Source organism: Seriola aureovittata, chromosome 6 (genome assembly GCF_021018895.1).
Source record: "Seriola aureovittata isolate HTS-2021-v1 ecotype China chromosome 6, ASM2101889v1, whole genome shotgun sequence".
Classification (NCBI taxonomy): Eukaryota; Metazoa; Chordata; class Actinopteri; order Carangiformes; family Carangidae; genus Seriola; species Seriola aureovittata.
In genome coordinates, this window is record NC_079369.1 from 21,419,558 (window position 1) to 21,440,199 (window position 20,642).

Below are 20,642 nucleotides of genomic sequence, written 5' to 3' on the forward strand. Positions count from 1 at the left end.
AGCTGACCTGTGGTCAGCATAGAGAGGTTTGCATGTGGAGGGAAAACCAAACTTTGGACTCAAGGGGCGATACTGGTGACTCTCTTCTATGGAAAAAAGTCACTAGATTTGGCGCCAAATGCTTCTTTAAAAAAAAAAAAAAAAGAAAAAGGTTGCTAAAGGGGTCTGAAAAGTCGGTTAATGGTGTAACCTTGGCACTCAGTTACACAACATTTGGCTGACCAATGGTATAACATCAGTCAGCCAGACAGTCAGGGCTGAGGATGTGGGTTTGATCCTGACTTGAAGTCCAACACCCAAAAATTAAAATGCTCTAAGAAATGCTATTCAGTGACAAGCTCTGAGTTTTGTCCAACATCCATATGAAAAACGTAAGGACTCAGAGAAACACAGCTCAAGTGTTTCTGACCTCTGTTAGAGAAATGCTTCAAATTACCCAGGGTGTGGGTTTGATCGTGAGGCTCAGTGAATTTTGAAGTCAAACACCCAAACTGAAGACTAAAAAGCAGTGAGTCACATCTCTGTGCACTTCACAGAGAAGTTAAGTGAACAGACAAGCTTGATATGTTAGTTTGTGACAGTAAGGTACCAGCAGCGCTGCGTCTGGTTCAAATCCTGACCACTTTTAACCTGGAGTGACAATGATTTCCTTTTGAAAATGTTGCTACTAATTTTTACAGCGACACATGGTGCCATAATGTTAGTCCGCAACTCTGGGGTCAAACACTGAAATGTTCAGATGTAGTGAAAAATTCACATGGGGTTTGCTTTGTAGCTGTGGTATTCTTCATATTTTGATTGCCCTACATGTCTAACCCTGTGATAATAACGTTGTCAAGTAAAAGAGAAATCTTAAAGATAATGTCTACATGTTTCATGTCTGACTGTGTCAGTAGTAAAGTTGACTTACAGCCAGTAGCTGAGGTGAAGGTTAAGGAAACCCCATCCATCCAGATGTGTCTAGCGCCACACTGAGTGACCTTTCAAACACCCCAATAAATCCCCATGTTGTAAGGACAGCAAACCAGTGAAAATGAAGCTTGAAATTGTGACACAGGAAAAGTGGCACATAGAATTGTATCTAGTTTGCTAACATGGACATGTTTAAGAGGCCTCTGTGAACTCAGTTTTTAACAATTGCACATTCCACAGTGAAAAGACATCTTTAGACCAGTGAGAATCTAGATTTTTTTCTCACTCAAGACTGAGCCTCCCTGGTGGTCATGCTGGTAACATTTAAGACCTGTGAGTGAAACTGTATGATTACTAAAACTGACTGAAGGGGTTGTGAATTATTTTGCTTTGACAGAGCTAGACACTGTTTTTTTTTTTCTTTTACTTCAAAATTGACTTTTGACATGCACCCCTCATAATGCATGGTCCCCTTCATTGTACCCAACATGTACAACTGTGGTCAGAGCCCATGATGCAGGAATGGAGTGACTCTTGCAGGTGACAATAGGCAGAATAAAAGGTGTTGCTTATCATGGTGATATGTCTGGTTTGTTTGGAGTTTTACTGTTCTCCCAAGCAGTAGAGGAGTGTTGCTACCAGTAATTTTACTTAATTAATTAATGAGATAGGTTGGTCATTGGTTGATATTAGAGAAAAATAACATGATATTATTGTGATGTTAGACGTCATATCAACAGTGGTACTGCTGTTTTAAGTCTGAACATCTGCCGTATTATGCATGTGGGACATTTGCCCCATTTGAAAGTGAATTTTTACAATATCTTTAAACCTCTCAGCTAAACTATCTTTACTGCTTTGGACTTTTTTTGACACTGCCATGGGGTTAGCAGTGACAATGACTCATTATGTGGAGCTACAACAGTTTATTTCTGAATCCCATCCTATTTATATTCTATCAAGTCCCTGTGGATTAGACTAGAAGCCTTGCCAGAAAACTCTTAAAGTGCATGAAATATTTGACTCTTGATAGTCACCTGAGTACAGTTCAAAGATTTCAGTACTGGCAATCATTAACAATGACTGCAAAACACTGGCTTAAGTACTACAGTAAGCCAACGCAAAAAATTGCTGGCTGCATGAAAATTCACGTCACATAAATTCAGTCATCATTCGTGCAGCAACACAACACATCCTGCTATCGGTCATCCAAACCCTAACCTAACAACTAGTGACAGACGAGCAGAATGAAAGAAGGACACCCAAGCAACCTCGAAAACAAGTACAAGGATAGACAGAAGTAGAACTGTGAGGCAAACGAATGAGAGATTAAACATAGCTCTCATTCAGCTTGGGAAATATAACATATTAATAAAAATGACAACATTGCAAAACTGATACTCACCCTTAGACCAGGAAAGCCGCTAATGCCAATCCCACCAACAGGCCCCTGTGAAACATCACAGCAACATCCTAAGTACACAGGACAGGACACTTACAGTATTGCACATTCCTCATTCCCAAGGCTACATTGGAAATACTGTAAGTGTAACTACGTTTTCAGGTGCAATCCCCCTGAATGACATCAAATCTAAACATATTAATGTCTGAAACCCAAACATTTGTTAAGGCGGCTCAGTAATTTGTATAATTGCCCACTGAATAAAAACCTAAAATGCTCAGTAATGTTAGGCTAATCTATATGTGAATATTGTGACACCTATTGATAAAGTTATATGCTTTACTAGACTATAACAGTTTCTGTCAATTCCCTGCGCGGCCAACTGAATGTAGTTTGTTTCTTGAAAAAAAATTAACTTGGTTTGTCCGTCAAAATCTTTTTTTTGTTTGTTCTTGTGTTACACAATATTGATACATTTTGGAAGTGGTGATAAAAGGCCTTAACCCTTAACATACAAGAAAAAGACCACATAGTTGAGTTAGATAATGCAGGAAATAGCTGAATACAGTGCATTTGTACACACAGTCACTTATGAGAGAGGACAAATGACACACAGGGAGACCCAGACTTTGGAGATAGAGGAGAGAGAAGTGAAATAGCAGGCAGAGATGAAAAGTATAAGACAAAAAAGAGGACAAATGAAAACACCAGGAGAACGACAACGGTTCTCACCTCATTGCCATCAGGACCAGGAGGCCCCCTCTCCCCTGCATCACCCACAACACCCTGTGGGAGAAGTACATCCACATTCAATATAAGAAATAGCCTCAATTTGAAGTATATACACCTCCCTACAGGGGAATGACCAGTAGTTAATTTCGCTTTGCTTTGCTTTGCTCTTATTACTTAATCTACGTTTTTATTTTTTATCTGATCTTTACTTTACATATGCAGTAGCATGTAAGATGCCCTTTCCCTAAGTTGTTCATCAAGATCAAATTTGCATTGACATAGTGTGAAAATAATGCTTATTTAATGAAGCAAGATTAGTGAGTGTATTGGTGAGCTTGCGGGCTGGCTTACAACAGCCCTTGGGCCACAGACTTTGATCCAGTTAGCCAGACATCGCTCAGTGTTCCAGAAAAAACCCTTTGGATAAAACAGACACTGGGCTGCCTGCCCATTTGGCAACCTCAACACAGAGAAGCTAAGGCTTGTTTTTAGAACATTAACTTTTCACAGTGTGAGGGCCCAACCTAGACATTCCATCTGTCTCTATCTTAATCTAACTGTAATTTTTTTCAGTGCCACCCTGGAACAAACTTGGCATTGCAGGATCTATGCCAAAATACATGGCAACATTTCCAATGTGATTTGCCACATGTTGAACAGTGTTAAATCCTTTAAAAGGAGTTATTTCTGTCGGCTTTTCTCTTTGTATGCTGTTTAACCATTGGTCCTTAGTCTTGTGCTGCTTTAGCACATTCACAACAGATGCAGCACACAAATTAATCTTATTTTGATGTCCTTGGGGCTTTTTTTGGAAGTCATGCAAAGCTGTTTTAAGAGCATTTAATCAGTTCTTACAATTTCCCTGATTTTCAGATGAGATAACACGGACAATCATGCCTGCAGATGGCTCCCCATAGTTATTGACAAATGGTACATAGGTTTATAGTTTGTCTGAAGAATCAACTTCAAAATGTAGCAGAAATCTCAAGTGATTCATTATTACGTGTCTTCCTTTGGGGCCAGGATTTCCAACAGGACCAGGAATGCCCTAGACAAAAAAAAAAAAAAAAGTGGATAAATAACTCAAATGTGGGACATGACATGATGTTGTTCCCAGGGAAGTGATGCAGGAACAGATTTCTCTGAAATTAAGAGACTTTAACAGGCTATAAGGAGTAGTAAGTAAGTATACAAGTTATATCTGTTTCATCATATTGAATTAAGTTCCGTTGGCAGAAACCACACTGATGTGCAGCAAGCCACAACAGAGCCATAATGACCAGATTTCCTTGAGACTGGAATCTCACAGGAATGAAGGAATGAGTGATGTCATTCATTTTCCCCACATTTTTTTTTCTGTAACTTAATAATCTTAAAGCTGTGAATTAAAGATTTAAATAACTGCTACCAATGACATTTTACTTCTGCCCAATACCCTCAAGGATAGGACAGAAGTATTAACAAATGACTGTGCTGACATACATCTGTGTGAAGTTAGTAGCACATACACTGATCAGCCACAACATTAAAACCACCTGCCTAATATTGTGTAGGTTCCACACATGCTGCCAAGACAGCTCTGACTCGTTGACACATGGACTTCACAAGCTCTCTGAAGGTGTCCTGTGATATCAGGCACCAAGACATTAGCAGCAGACCCTTTAAATCCTGTAAATTGCGAGGAGGGGCCTCCGTGGATTGGACTGGTTTTTCCAGCACATCACACAGATGCTTGATTGGATTGAGATTTTGGGAATTTGGAGGCCAAGGCAACACCTTGAACTCTTTGTCATGTTCCTCAAATCATTCCCAAACAATTTTTGCAGTGTGGCAGGGTGCATTATCCTGCTGAAAGAGGACACTGCCATCACCATGGAGGGGTGTACTTGGTCTGCGACAATGTTTAGGTAGGTGGTAAATATCAAAGTAAAATCCACAAGAATGCCGGGACCCATCATACTGCCTCTGTCAGCTCACTTTCTTCCCACAGTGAATCCTGGTGCTATCGCTTCCCCCGGTAAACGACACTCACACAACCTGGCCATCCATCCTTGCCCATTGGTGGCGCTTTCAATGGTGAACAGGGGTCATCAGAGGCACCCTCACCAGTCTGGGGTTATGCAGCCCAATACGTTGCAATACGTGCTACAGGAGCTCTATGTGGGATTGGAACACATGGGCCAGCCCTCACTCCAAACACACATCAGTGAGCCTTGGGCACCCTTGACTCTGTCACCAGTTCACAAGTTGTCCTTCCCTGGGCTACTTTTAGTAGGTACTGACCACTGCATACACCTCTCAAGGTCTACTGTTCTGGAGATGATCCAGGCTGACCCAGTCGTCTAGCCATCACAATTTGGCAAGTTTCTTAGATCCTTGCGCTTGCCCATTTTTCCTGCTTCCAACACATCAACTTTCAGGACTGACTGTTCACTTGCCGCCTAAAGGTGCCATTGCAACAAGATAATTAGTGTTATTGACCTGTCAGTGGTTTTAACATTTTGGTTGATCGGTGTAAATCAAGATATACTAGAATAGAGCTGACTACAAAATGTTGATAAGTGCAAAGTGCTAAAAGAAAAAGTCTCATGGAAGCTGACACCTATCAAACCTCAGTCAGTGATGTAGCAAGTATGAGACAAGGAAGGAGCAAAAAAGGAGGGAGGAAACAAGGAGTAAAGGATTTATCAGAGATAAAAAAAAACAGTAGGAATGAAAAATGCATCCAGGAACATTTAATTGTGATTAAAAAGCACATGCTTTATATACACAAACATCTCAACTCACTTTTTCCCCCTCCAGCCCTGGTGGCCCAGCAACACCAGGAGGTCCAATGAAACCCTGGAAATTAGAAATAGGTCATATCACAACATTGCCTGAATATTACCACAAAACCACATTTGTTATGCAATACTGTATTTCATTCTCATAATACTTCTTTCCAACCTGGCATCAAGGAAATCAGTTTTGGCATGAACACTGCACATTGCTTTTAAACTTTGTGATGATGAAATAGTGATATGATTAATGTCACAGAGCAGCAGCAAAGGAATTATTGTTCACCTTGGCTAACAGTAAGTGTTTTTGTAACATTATCAATCAATCTCAAAATATCAGGCTGGTCACCAAAATCATTTGGACTTGATACCATATCACAGCAGTATGGCTAGTAGAAGCATTAATTTTTTGGTCTGGTCACACAGAGCAAATGAAACCGATATTCCTATCCATAAACCCTGCTAACGGGGTAAAAAGCAGATTATACTGTCACAGGAGTTTGATTAACCTTTCTATATGTATTCTCTGGATTTCTGCATTGTCCTGATATATCTATTGGGAAATACTGGAGAAATATTTGGTTGACTGGTGTGAGTTATTCTGTCCATACACACTCTCAGCATTTGTCATTGAAGCTAAATGTGCAATGTGGCCAAAATCTTAATCTGGAGTGAGTGTACTGACATTAGGGTTGTATTTCAAATAGTTGCACATGATGGCAACCTCATCAAGAGTGTCATGTTGTGCATTGGAGTTGCTTGCTGCTCAGTATTGGTAGGACCAGTGTCTGTGCCATGAATCAACACAATTTTTGTAGCAATGTGAGGACATTTCTTCCCCTTTCTTTCACCTCCTACACACAGACGTTTCAAATGGAACTTCCCACCATTCTGTGGTATTTGCTAACTGTTTCAGGACAAGGGTGCATTAGATTTATGAAACACATGCAGTGAATTAATCAAACACATGAAAGTCATTGTAGATTCTTGAGGGGCTCAAATATTTGCTGATGTGACAAATAATACAATTAAAGGCCTATCATATCGTAATTGGTTGTGCACTATAGGCTAACATACATCCAAAATATAGCTCCATAATATCAGATGTGAAAGCTGTTAGTAGCTGCCCTTTTTAAAGATAACACACAGTTGTATGCAGATACTGTCATTTTGGACGATTGTGTTTTTTGTAGCAATACATTGGCATCAAGTCTTTATGTTAGTTGGCTTAAGACGCAGTTGGTTTGCATAAGTCATTTGTTCAGCACTGTCCCACCCTCTCTCTTTCTTTCTCTAACACTTCTACCTTATCAGTGCACTGTCTGTCTTGGTGGCTCTTTTCCACAGTGCCTGCCTCAGTCTGACACTGTAATCCCAGCTATCCTCTTTCTATGAGCTGCAATGCTCCACTTAAGTCCCTTCTCTCACTAGCTCATTTGACCTCATTCCCTCAGCTTTCATACTTTCATACTCCCATCTGTTTGTATTCCATCCTCTTCCTCTTTCCTCTGTTCTCCTCTTCTGTGGGCATTACTACTTGCTGAGGAATGAACCATAGTAAGAAGAACCAGTCAGCCTTCATAAAGACAACCCAGAGCTTGGACCAGCCCCCACAAGCATTCTTAAATCAGGTAGTATGTCTCTGTCAGACAGTATGACAGAAATCTAACTCAGACCCTGAGCAGTCTCTCTTGAGCAAGGCTGAGGGCCTGACGCTGTCCTAATCCTTTCAGGAAATTAAGTGTTGCTGCTGATGAAAAGAGGGCAGAATGAGAGCGGAGAGCTATTGGTACTTACACGGACACCTTTAGGCCCTGGGTCACCTTCTGGCCCAGCTGAGCCCTGCAACAAAGCAAAGACTGGTGAGGAGGACCCATTGTCACAGGACATGCAAGCTCAGTGATTTAACATGGTAGGCAAACCTAAACACATCAGACTTTGAATGGGCCTCATATGAGGCAGAGCAGAGAGACAAAAGAGCTAAAAGAAAACACATTTTTATACTTCAAGTTGCATTATATATTTCCTCATCCACACTGCTCAAAGTCCACAGACTGCACACATGAAAAAAACAGGAAATTAAACTCATTAATCTATGTATTTCATTGTAAACCTCTATTTTGGAGTGGGAATTGTTTACCACTTAATTCAAAAGAAATTTAAGAAATGTGCATACAAAAGCAGAAAGCACTGTACATCATGCGGTTATCATTAATTTTTCTGTATATTCTCTTATTCTCTGTGGATTTCTTAGTAGAGCAATGAAGAATCTCAGAGGAACGTGGAGGAACTGGAAGCGTATTTTTGTATTTTTCACTGCACCTGCCTGCCAGGGTAACCTGCAGCCCCAGCTTCCCCAGGAGGTCCTGGTATGCCCTGCAACACAGAGAGAGAGCGAGAGAGAGAGAGCGAGAGAGAGGGAGACAGAGAGAGAGGGAGAGAGTGAATGGTGAATAGGGAGATTAGATGGATGGATAAAGTGAAAGAGGAGAAACAGAGACCTCTACCAGCATTGCCAACTGAGGAATAAAACAAGCACTGTTCCTTCTGGACAACCTCATCCAGGACAACCCTGTCTATTAACTGTACCTTTCTGCACCCCTCCAACCCACCCAACCCCCCTTACTGGCTCACTCTGCTGTTCTTTCAGTCTGCTGTTAAAATGATACTTAACACTTTAAACATACATTTGATGCTCTTATCCAGCACAATTTAAAAAAATCATCAGTTGCAGTAATAATTACTATAATTTTTATATTACTATAATAGACCACAGACCTAGAAAAGTTACAATCATCACTATCTGACAGAACCACAATAAATCTGGGAGGGTTGTATATTGTTGTTAAACCTCTATGCTTGGAGCCCTCTGATGTGGACTTGTAGAGGGCCTGTGAACAGTGTAGTGGCAAAAACTGCAGTTCCTTAAATGGCCACTTGAGGCTGGCTCCAAAAGCGAGACAATCCCCATAGACTCTCATGTTAAAATGCCCAACTTTAGAGCAGAAATAAACATGTTTACAGCCTGGTACAAAAAATGTTTTTGGTCTCTATTGCTAATTTCACCCTTCATGACAACTGTACGTTTAAACTTTATGAAGGCTTTAAGTTATGCATAATAGAGGGCATGGTCTCTTTGAGTCATAGGTTGGTGCCATACATATGTGCAGTACATAGACTAATCCTGTTGTGTATGAATTTTTGATGTATGAACACTGTGACACGGAACAGCAGCATCAGCGCTACTGTATCACAGAATGCATCTTCAATTTTCAACTTTCAGAGTGCTGCCAATAAGAGCTGCTGGCAATATGAAACTTTTGGCTTGTTTACACACACAAGAGAATACTTACTTGTTCTCCTGGCAGTCCAGGTGGCCCTGGATAACCTTTAGGACCCTTGAAAATTGATTAAAACAATGTCATTTTAGTAAATTTAAACCAAAAAAAAAAAACACCATAGAAATAACACTAGGAGTCTACAACCATGCTAGCAACTCTGTGAGCTTTGAGCTGAAATCTGCATGATAACATGCTCACAATGACAATACTAACATGTTAATGTTTTGCAGGTACATTTAACATGTTCACCACCTTAGTCTAGCATGTTAGCATGCTAACATAGCAAAAAACACAAAGTACAGCTAGGGCTGAAGGGAATGACACTAGGTTAGATCATAATAACGGATCAAATTAAATTTTTGACTTGATAATGGTACTTTATGAATAGTCAAGGAATTGTCAAAGTGATTACAATTCACCCTGCCGAGTACATGAATACCAAATGGCAGAATATTCTGTATCCTTTTACCTGCAGGCAGCATTATGGTACCCCTCTAAAGGTCCAAGAATGCTGGGATGGTGTGATTTGGGGTGCTAGCAGGCTAATTCTGATTGAAAATGCCCATGCATACATGGGTGCTATTTCAAAATGTGTTTGATGGTCAGTATCAAAATGTATATGGTTTGTACTGTCTATAGTATATGTGCGCATTAGATAAGATTGTGCTAAGGATGTACAGTAGGTGATAATAGTGTTGTGACATGTGTTTTTAATGTTTTAGTCTAAATTCCAGAGAAGGCTGCTCATTATAATCATACTATCCCATTCATTTTGTATGGGTCTTTATGGGTGGGGTTTGAAAAGAAAGTTACACGATTAAAAAACTCATTCTAACTTCATATTTTTTAAAATAAACAGGATTTGTTGTTCGGTAAATCAGAGATTTTTCCCTTTTACATGATTATCAACAAAAGATGTTTGTGGCCCCCAAAAACAAGGTCAAGGCCAGGTCAGTATCTTTTTGGGGCAGCGAGAGACTGTCTTGAACAGTACAACTGACTCTGTTGTATGCTTCCGAGGTTGTGCCACATGAACCTTCACACTCAATAAAAAATCCACTTGGGGATAAAGAGCACAGGCCCCAAGCCAGTCATTTCCTCTGAAAATACTTGACGGGGCTCGGTTCATGTGTTGGATATATTAGGTTCAGCTACTGCAAACACTGGGATGGCCTCCTGGGAGGCAGGTGGTGGCCAGCTATGTGGAGACAGGACTCAAGAGCTTCGATAAGGGGCTACCTGGACAACAATATAGACAAAGCCATGTGGGCAGCAAGCTGACCTACTATAGAGGATGTCTCTATGTTGAAGTCTGTTGTGATAATGAATGATAATGAATGCAAAAGAGTGTCAAAAGGAATCTGAATAAACAGATATAGGGCATGAGCATGTGTGTGAATATGTGCATACTGGTTGACGTATGAAGAATGCCATTCTTTTTATTGATAGCAGCGTCCATGAAATTCTCCTTTAGGCATGACAACTGCTGACCTGAGGAGGCATGGGATATTGTGCATGTCATTGACCCCCTGACACTGCGCAGGGTGTCTTTCCTTTTTTGGATGACCTTTGACCTTGACCTTAAAGCCTATCATGTTTAAGCGAGACAGAAAAACACCCCAACAGCTCTGCCAGCTCTGAAGCTCTGGCTGAGAGCAGCAGCAACACAGATATATGCAGGACATAGGAATGCAAAGACAGTGAAGAAGATACAGTGATGGCAGCATATGAAGCCAAGAAGAAAAAATAGCAAGAAAAAGATGAAAGATATACATGTAAATATTTCTTTATATCATTATAAAGATGGACAGAAATACTGAAGAGAAGGCTGAGAGCAGTGTGGGCTGTAGGCTGTCTGACCAGGTAACCCAATACTGACCACATTAAAGGGCTTTTGGGGCCTCTAGCTAACACTTGGGGGTGAACACAGTAGGAACACTGATTTTGCGTGTGTGTGTGTATGCAAAAGTGTATTTGTATATATATATGTTTGTGTTTGTATGCAACTCTTCAACTTTACTCTTGATTCAATCATTATCTTGTATGAACTAATATATGTGCAATACCTCCTGTTGTCCCACCACAATACAGAGGATTTAAAGACAACAGTAAAGTGCCGTTTAAAAAAAAAAAAAATGCGGCTTTAAAAGTAAAATATAAAGAGCAAAATCAAAGTTCTTAAAACCCCATTCAACAGCAAACTGAATTACTTGGTCATGTCATGCAAAAATAGCTTCTGACAGATTCTAAGTCTTCTAAGCCTTCTTCTTTTTTCAGCATCAGCTGATTTTAAACACAAACAATTTAACATATTAAATCTTACCGGTGGACCTGGAAATCCATCTGGCCCAGGCAGACCTGGTGGACCTCTGTCACCCTATTGGAACAAATGAAAGAGAGAGTAACATGATACTTGTTAAAAAAGTGGAATGCAATGCACACCATCATTAAAGAGATTAAAGACATTACAGACATTTGCAAAAAGCAATCTGTTAATTCCATTGCAAAAGCTTTACAATTGTATTATGACGGCCATAAGTCAAAATAGTAATATGATTGTTTTTGCATATTGTTCAGCCCTAGAACCAGATACTATCAACAACTGCCTAGGGAAAACCAAAACGGCAAGTAGAGTCAAGTCAAGTTGAGCCAGTACCATGCAGTGGAAAAGGTTAATCGATAAATCTTAATTTTCCAGCACAAAAGCTCATTAATCCTTCTTTTTTAATCTCAGATGAATGACATTGCAACATTTCAAAATACTAAGGATCACTTCTTCTTCTTAAGCAGAAAAAGTCATGGATAAGAGGGATGGATAGTTTAAATGTGCTTTTGGAACTTTAGGCAGTGTGTACTATCTTTTAATATTAAAAATGCCTTATTTAACTGCGCATGACCAAAACAAATAAATATTTGATGATTTATTTGGCTATTCTGAAAAAATCAGATAAGATGTGATGTGAGAGGATGAATGAGTATGTTATTGCTATAAGAGGTGTAAAGATGCAATGACAAAAGACATTTCAAAGAGTGATGAGAGGTCTGCAATCATTTTTGAAGATGACATCAAGGTGAAGTTGGACAAATATTGTATGGACAGCATATAGTTGGTTTTAAGTGAAATTTACCATTAATATGGCTATTCCAGAAAGGATCTGAACCGAGAAATTTACAGTTTTTCTTAGGGGATTTCTATGAGTGCAAAGTGCAATAAAACTAAGGCAGATACTTTTGGAGCTTAATTAGTTCAAGACTTTTAGCAGTGCTGTTCAGAAAAAACCTTATTTTGATGCTGCTGGTAGAAAAAAAGAAAATGATGGAGAGACTAGAGAGTAAGAGAGACCAGCTGTGATGACGCCAGACAAATCAGTGATAAATGAATTGCAGAAAGAGGAAGTTGCTAAACAATTTAAGGGGAATAATTAAAACCAGACCCTCAACCTCACTGATAAAGAAATAACTAAATTATTCAGAAAAACATTTTATCAGATGAAATAAAAAAGATCTGCCTTTAATCAACAACAAATTACAAATTATATTAAGTGTTGAGTCGTTAGTGACTCATAGTATGAAAAAAATGTTAAACAGTCTTTATTACTCACTATAAACAAGAATACCGTTTGATGTGAACCAACAAGTTTTGGATGGTTCTCTGAACATTTTGCTCCAATGACTAATTAATGAAATCCACAGCAGAGAAAGAAGCAATTAGTGCAGAGTTATGATAGCACTGATGTTGTGAAGATTGGATGGCTGTGGCTCAGGAGGTGGAGCGGGTGGTCCACTAATTGGAAGATCAGTGGTTTGATCCCAAGCTCCTCCAGTCTGCATGTTTAGGTGCTTTAGGGCAAGATACTAAACCCCAAACTACCACCAATAAACTATTGGTGTATCACTGTATGTGTGGTAGAGATGCGCTGTGTATATAGAAGCTCTGTATGAATGTGTGTGTGAATGTGACTTGTAGTGTAAAATGCTTTGAGGGTCGTTTAGACTAGAAAAGCACTATATAAATGCATTACATTAGTACCAGCTCAGGTAAAATGTTTCAAGAGAAGTATCGCTGTAAAAGGAATAAAGACTTTGTGAAAGACAGGGAGAACACATAAGATATACAATCATGAAAGGCCAAGAAGAAATAGAAAAAAATAAGATGGCCCGAGGGAAACAGAAAGGAGAACAGAGGAAGAAGGAGCCAGATGTAGAAACTGGTGGCAGATTTCTTACCTTCTCTCCTGGTGGAGCCTGGCCTGGAGACAGTCCGGGGTCTCCCTTTGAACCCTAGAGTAGAAACAGGATCATGAGTTGAGGACATCTTAAGACTCAAATTCATTTATAATGCATCACTTACTAGCAGCACCAGTTTTTACTAATTATGGTTATTTAAAACATAACCTGACCTTTTATGTTATTGATTTATTTTTCTGAGGAGTCATTTCTCAATGCATTTCTCAATATCCTTCATATCAACAGGCCAAATCAGAAATAAACTATGGGCTAAATATAATGTCCTTACCAGCATTAAAGCTTGTTATTTTATTAAAATAACCACAACTCATTAACGAAGCTACATGTAAGTTTTCTCTGCCACCGAATGTGTTTTCTTAAAGAGATGGTGGTGGTAATTGTTGCTCACCAAGAGCTTCAGCCATCGTTACATTTACAAGACAAGAGTTTAGAATACGTCCTCAGAGCAGCACTACTTCTTCCTCTCATGTTGGACTGAGGGCAGACTGGATGCTATAGTGACTCACTACTTGAAAATGATAAGATGGGCTGGCTATGTCAGGTCTAGCTGGTTTGCATTCTTACTTAAGTAGAAGAAAAGTGATAGAAATACAAGCAAAACAAGACTTGACATTGGCGTTGCTTTCCTCAGCTAGACAGCTCTTGGTGAGTAAAGAATTGAAGTTTATGCTGAACTTGTTCTTGTGTCTTTGAGACTGGCAAGTAAACAACTGTTAATGCTAACATTGGCTATATGGCAACAGCAAAAACTTACATATAGCTCATTTAAGTATTTATTATTATTATTATTATTATTATTACTATTACTATTATCCAATTTATTTTTGGGAACTTTTCTAGTCCCAAAACCCAAGCAAAAGTCATAATTATCATCGCCACTCTCTCACAGCAGCAGATACGTTGCATGAGTGGCGAGTAATGCTTTCGCCCTGACCATTTAAAGAAGGCTTGGAGAAAGAAGATGGCCACAGTGCAGTTTATGTCATTTTGTCATTTTCAAATTCAACTGGACAGATATGATCACTGCAAACCAATTCCACTGAAGTGACTTAAAATGTCAAGAAATTTAAACAGTGACATCTACATCTTATATAGTTTATTATATTTACTTGTTTATATAGTTTACTACAGTATATCAGTTCCTGCCTTTATGAACACACTGCAGCTTCTTGCATAAAATAGCCATCTGTACCCACTCCAAATAGGTTTTACCCATGGATTTTGAGCATTTCCGTAGTTTTGACTGAAAGCCAGTGAGGCATACACAATTTGAGGGTGGGAAAGAAGAAAGTCTACTACAGCATAAAAGCAGGGCTTCTTACTGTTTGAAAAAAAAGTCAGCAGTGCATGAAGCAGACTGAAAGGCTCTTCAAGTCCTGCAAGCACATTGTCACAACATTTCAGACTGTGCTTAAAACACATGTCAACTAAGCTCAGCACCTGGGACTATATTCCTCTGTATTTTTCATAGCAACCGAACACATTTCAAGAGGAGATAGTTTCCAAATTGAGACAAAGAGTCTCTCAATCCCTATTCCACCTCCACAAAGCGGTTTGGGGTGCGAGGATGACTCACTCAGGTCACTATAGTGTTAGATACACTGATGTTGGTTTTGTATGTGTACACACGAATGTGGGTGTACAGGCTGAAGGAACAGCGAGCAAGCAGGCGGCTCTGTATTTCATAATAACCCATCACAGGCCCTCAGCCAAATGTGCATAGTGTCCCAGCAAGGTCAGAGGTGACACAGAATAAATCCATTTATCTCCCTGTGCTGTTTGACTAATCAAGGAGGAAAACAGAACATTCCTCTCTTTATGTGTGCTGGGAGAGGTAGGCGAAGAGACCATAATGAAAAGTACTCATACATTTGTCTCATCTTTGGCTATTTATGTATTAACTACAATTCCAAGCAAAGAGCTATCCACTAATAAACAAAAAGTTTCACATTAAAAGACAAAGGAAAGGAGGCAGCAACAACCATTTGTCCATGGTTTCTGATCCTATAGCATGACTGTTCCCCCACTGACTGCACTGTGTATGCAGCCACTCTGTGGTAGCCAGTCAGGACCACAGTCACCACAACCATCTGCATGGAGCTACCCACATCCTTGCTTAGTTGAACCAATGTATCCTTTACATCTGGTCCCATGCTGGGAGAAGCTTATCAGAGATTAAAAAATGCTTTTTTTCTTTTTTCCACTGAAGTCTGTGTCATTGCTAATGAGCAGGACTAGTATAATTATGCCCTGTAGCAAAAACCAAGGAAACAATGATCCAGGCTAAGGGGTATGTCATAAGGCAACAACCATCCATGACTCCTTCAGTCTTTTACATTACACTGGGACAATACACTGGTTCAGTATTATCATGCTTTCCTACATATGGCTGTGTTGGGTGTTATCCCACTTGCACATACTCAGGGCAGCAGAGTCTGGCTCTTTAGGGAACAACACGTCAGTCTCAGCCATAATAAATGATGTAACTTGACATCACTATAACAGGGTCTTATAGGGCGAGCATGAGCTGCATTTGCCTCCTGAAACACACACACACACACACACACACACACACAACACACACACACAACACACACCCCTCTACACCTGACCGCTTCAGTCCCTACCCCCTCCTGAAGCACACACAAACAAATGTGCAAAAGGAGTGAGCAACAGGTCACAACTTGTCAGCTAGTATTAGCTGTTTCACTGTGTCCTCAATAGCTTTTCATAGAGAATATAAACAGTAAAATATATAGCTCAGAATTTTTAACATTCCCTTTTCGTTGTGCAATTAGCACACAGTCTGAGATTTGGAGATTCTTTGTGAAATTGTTTTTGTCATTTTGTTCTTCGGACATCAAAAAATTTTAAGTTAGTCTTGATTCGCTGAGCAACTGTTAACCTTTATTTATTTTGTTTAATGGTAATTTGTCAGTTTTACGCTGATAATCATTTACAAGAATGGGTATCATTCAGGTTTTTTAAAATTATGGACCAGCGCTGCATGTGCATTCATGCACTGTATTGAGTTGTAAGTCACAGTGTCTGGAAGTCTTCAGAGCAGAAAACACAAAACCACTGTAGTTATGTGCGTAAAACACTGTAAAATAGACTTATACCAACCATAATATACCCCAGGGGCATTTTCCAGCTGATAAAAAATTATTCTGTCAGCTTTTCCTTTCCCTGTAGCTTGATTAAACATGTTGAGATCTGTGATGTCATCTTTTGACAGACACTGAACATGTCATCACTACCAGAAAGTAAAATCACAAAAGTAAATGAAGTGTAGTACAGGCAGACCACTGAGGTTGTTGTTGGATCGGATGATCAGCATCAGCTGTTTGTAATACGCTTTACAATGACTGGCTCATTCACAACTGTGTGACTAGGAATGTCTCAGTAAAACCTCTTCCTTATGTGGTGTTTTGTATTGTTGATTTAACCAAGATATAATGTTCATATGTGTTTTTTTAAAGGAGCTATTTATGAGTTTTGCTATTGCTACATAGCCAGTGTTAGCATTAACAGTAGCTGACTTACAAACTATTCATTATGTCCAAAGAAAGGTTTTGCGTGGCAATCTAAGCAAAAGACACAGCATCAGTGTAAAACGTCACTGTTTAAAATTTTCCGTCCATAGTCCTAATCACAATTATCTGTGTTAGTAATAAGATTAAAAAGATTATTGTTGTATAATTAGTGGCAGTCATTTCACACAAAGACAAACTAAAATGAAGTATTTCACCTTTTGTCAATGGATTGCACCTTCCTTACCAACAAGATTCACTTCCAGTAACAAAAGATGCAAGGTTGGAGCTGCAATGACAGAGTGTGCAGAATATGGCAGCTGGTGTCTTAGGCTCAGTGGTGGTGGCTCCAGCTCTGAGGGAACTCACCTGGCCTGTCCACACCAAGAAATACTAACCAGGCTGCTGTCTGACAGTCTCAGGGGGGTGTTTATGTCTCATTACCATGAGAAAGGGCCACTCACCTTGGGCCCAGGTGGTCCAGGCTGTCCAGGATTTCCATGTGGACCAGTGGGACCCTGAACAGATGCAGACAGACACAATATTAAATAATGGTGTATTGCTGACAACAACAAATCAGCATCAGCCCTCTCCCTACACAGACAAATTATTTCATAACTGTATCTATCACCACCTTCACCACTTAAACTGACATTTTCAGGAACTGCTTACAATAAAAGCAAATTACAGTCTGTTTCCATGACAAATGCCCACACTAAATGGCATGCCCTGCTTCATAGGGTTACAGTCTGATAACGTTAACCATTAGAGGCAGCATAATAAGTCTGCTGCTCTGTGCTGAGACAGCAGAGACATAACCACAGTACCGCACACTGCCCTCAGTTTCCCACCACATAATGATTTCAAGCCTCCCTCTGTCTCTACTTTATGAGTTAGCCTATAGACTTAAGAGTATGTTCTGTATCAGCCATGTGCTTTCCAAGCCTTTTACTAGGAGACATGTTTTACCGTTTACCACCTCTCTCTGTCTACTAGCTGGTCTTCCTGTCCATCTGCCTTCTAGTCTGCCGGTCATGTTCTCTGTTAAAACACAGCATTAACATTAAGGACACGTCTTCCATAGTCTCGCGATACCTTAATACAATACACCCCCACCAACGCCAATACCCATGTGCTGTGGTAACACATGGCTGTTTAAGCTCAAATCACTGCTATGAGGGGAGAGGAAGCGAACTTGAAAATGCTATTTCTACGCCTTTTTTCTTGCACATACCACATTCATTTAGTAAAATGTGTCTGTTCTGTTGTTCTGTTTATATATGCCTTCAGGGCCTGTGGCATGATCGCAGCATTGCATCATGACAGCCGTGGCAGTTGTGAAGTCTCGAGATCAGAATTGAGACACCTGTGTCGCTGACATTGCTGCTGGTCCTTCTGGAACTGTTTGGTCACTCAACCTTGATGCTCCAAAGGTGCTGACAAGTAAGCAATGATGCCTGCATCCTCAAAGCAGACAATCTAATTGTCACGCGTTTTTACAAAGCATGGGGTTTAATCACATTAACCACAAACATGTCTGTCAGCACCTATTCCCTGACAGTTGCAGTTGGATTGTGACAGTAAATACAGGCAAAACTCATTTGGCCAGTGCTTGCTGACTGCCATACCAGAAGATGAAAATACAAAATACAATCAACCTGACCATAACTTCTTTATTGAGACCCTGTGATTAAACCAAAATACTGTGGTGTTATGTTACAATAGTCTAAAACTAAACAAAACAGCACTTTTTTGTACACAGCTGTCTTTTCTTCCCTTTCCTTTCATGAGTTTCCAGATTTGTGTTCATATTATCTTGGAACAGTCTACCAATTAAAATTCTTTGTGCAGTTTTCTACTGTACAGAGAAGAGAACAGACATATCTGGTAGTTAAACTTAAACTTATTCTTAATTGTATCCCACGATTACATACACTGAGAGGGTAAAAATGCTCCTCCTGATCCAAAGATTACACCCACTTTACAATATGCTCGCTGTGTACTATTACCTTCATGCAGGTTACTTACCCGAGAACCTCTTTTTCCTGGAGGACCAGGTAAACCAGGGGGACCAGGAGGACCCTAAATCAGAGAGACAGAGGGGCAGCAAGAGAAAGATGGGAATGTTGTTGAGAGTGAGAGAGAGAGAGAGAGAGAGAGAGAGAAGAGAGAGAGAGAGAGAGAGAGAGAGAGAGAGAGAGAGAGAACGTGAGAGGAGAGATACAGTATGATAATGGCAAGCAATAACATGCAGTTCACTGTCCAGACCTCTGCAATGATGAGTATGTGCTATATTTATGCAAGAGCTATGAAGTTCAAAGAAGGGAGCCAAGCGTGCTCAACTAAACGCTCTACTGGAAAAGCTCTGAGCATAAGAGTCAAGTTACATTCTCAAGATGATACTCATACCACCAGCCATTGGTCAGCAGATGGAACCAACATAATCCTTGATAAAGGAAAATGTGGCATGAAACATATGGTGCAACTGCATGTCATGTCAAATGTCTCTTTTAGTGTTTCGCTGGGGAAAAGTACTATGATTCTAAAACATATCTACTTTGAACTGTGAACCTCAATGCATATGACTTTTTTATCAGAATGTGATTATATTAAGGGGCAATGACCAATAATATTCAGCCAGTCCTAATTACTGCTGTACAGTACAGAACAATAAAACGCTGAGTCTGATCTTGTATATCCGGCTTATAAAACATTATATCATATAAACTATGAAAGAGGTTGATTGCCAAAGTCTAGTCGAACAAAAACAACCAAAAAAAGAGTTTAGAAAATGAAGAGCTCAACTTCATTCTTTTAAAACTCTGGTCTTTACGGAATACCTTTGGACACCTGAATACCTTTACCTAGCATTAGCTATTTTCGGTGTAAACTGAGTGAGATAGACGTACATTATCTCACATATTCTTGGAACCAAACCAAGCTGAGGGCCCACTTGTTCTGCTGGATGTGCTTGTGTTACTGTGTTTTCATACTGTTGTACAGAGACTAAATTTCTAATTTTTAGTTGCAGGTTCAAAGTTTTTAAGACCACAGGAAATCCACCGTCACTGTACCAAGTAAACAGCGCCTTTGAGGGTAAATCAGGTTTTTGTATTGGTCATCAATAACTCCTGCTGCTGATTAACTGCAATTGCTGGAAGCTTATTTGGTCTGACCAAGGCCTCCTTAAAAAGGCACTGCCATATCAGTTCGTATCTACAGTGAAAACAGACATCTACAATAACGACTGGCTTGGTGTCCTCCAAAATAGGGTCTGATGAGAAAATATACAACTCTTAATCTTACAGTATACGCAAAGGGCATGACAACATGGCTTTTTGAATAAACTAATAAGGTTACTATCAGAAATAACAGATATAACAAATAACAAATCATTTTACTCTGAAAGTTGAGAGTGCAAATTTTCAGTCACTGTGTTAGAGTAAGTCAATTCACTTCAAAAAAGAGAGACTGAAGATTACACCCTTTAGCAGCAATCTGCATCACTGGATAACATTACCAAGTCAACAGGAGTCAAATCTCCTTCTGGTCAAGGAAGCTATTTATTCTTCAGCCTATTCTGATACTCCCCAATGCCATCTTCTCGAGAGAAAAAAACGATCTCACTATAAGGTACAGTAATCAGAAGTTTAGATCAAAACAGGCATTTCATTATTCTATTCACTATTCTGAATTG

At 39.7% G+C, this 20,642-nt stretch overlaps 1 protein-coding gene across 1 annotated transcript in view; it reads right to left on the minus strand.

The window, feature by feature from the left end:
- LOC130171172 (collagen alpha-1(XXIV) chain) overlaps window positions 1–20,642 on the minus strand; it is an 89,514-nt gene that overhangs the window by 50,771 nt on the left and 18,101 nt on the right. Inside the window, exons 4-14 of the mRNA XM_056379032.1 lie at window positions 18,974–19,027; window positions 17,410–17,463; window positions 13,392–13,445; window positions 11,488–11,541; window positions 9,177–9,221; window positions 8,146–8,199; window positions 7,621–7,665; window positions 5,834–5,887; window positions 4,050–4,094; window positions 3,047–3,100; window positions 2,318–2,362 (exon numbers count right to left, since the gene is read on the minus strand). Coding sequence (XP_056235007.1) covers window positions 2,318–2,362; window positions 3,047–3,100; window positions 4,050–4,094; window positions 5,834–5,887; window positions 7,621–7,665; window positions 8,146–8,199; window positions 9,177–9,221; window positions 11,488–11,541; window positions 13,392–13,445; window positions 17,410–17,463; window positions 18,974–19,027 — 558 coding nt within the window. The remainder of the gene's footprint in view (window positions 1–2,317; window positions 2,363–3,046; window positions 3,101–4,049; window positions 4,095–5,833; window positions 5,888–7,620; window positions 7,666–8,145; window positions 8,200–9,176; window positions 9,222–11,487; window positions 11,542–13,391; window positions 13,446–17,409; window positions 17,464–18,973; window positions 19,028–20,642) is intronic.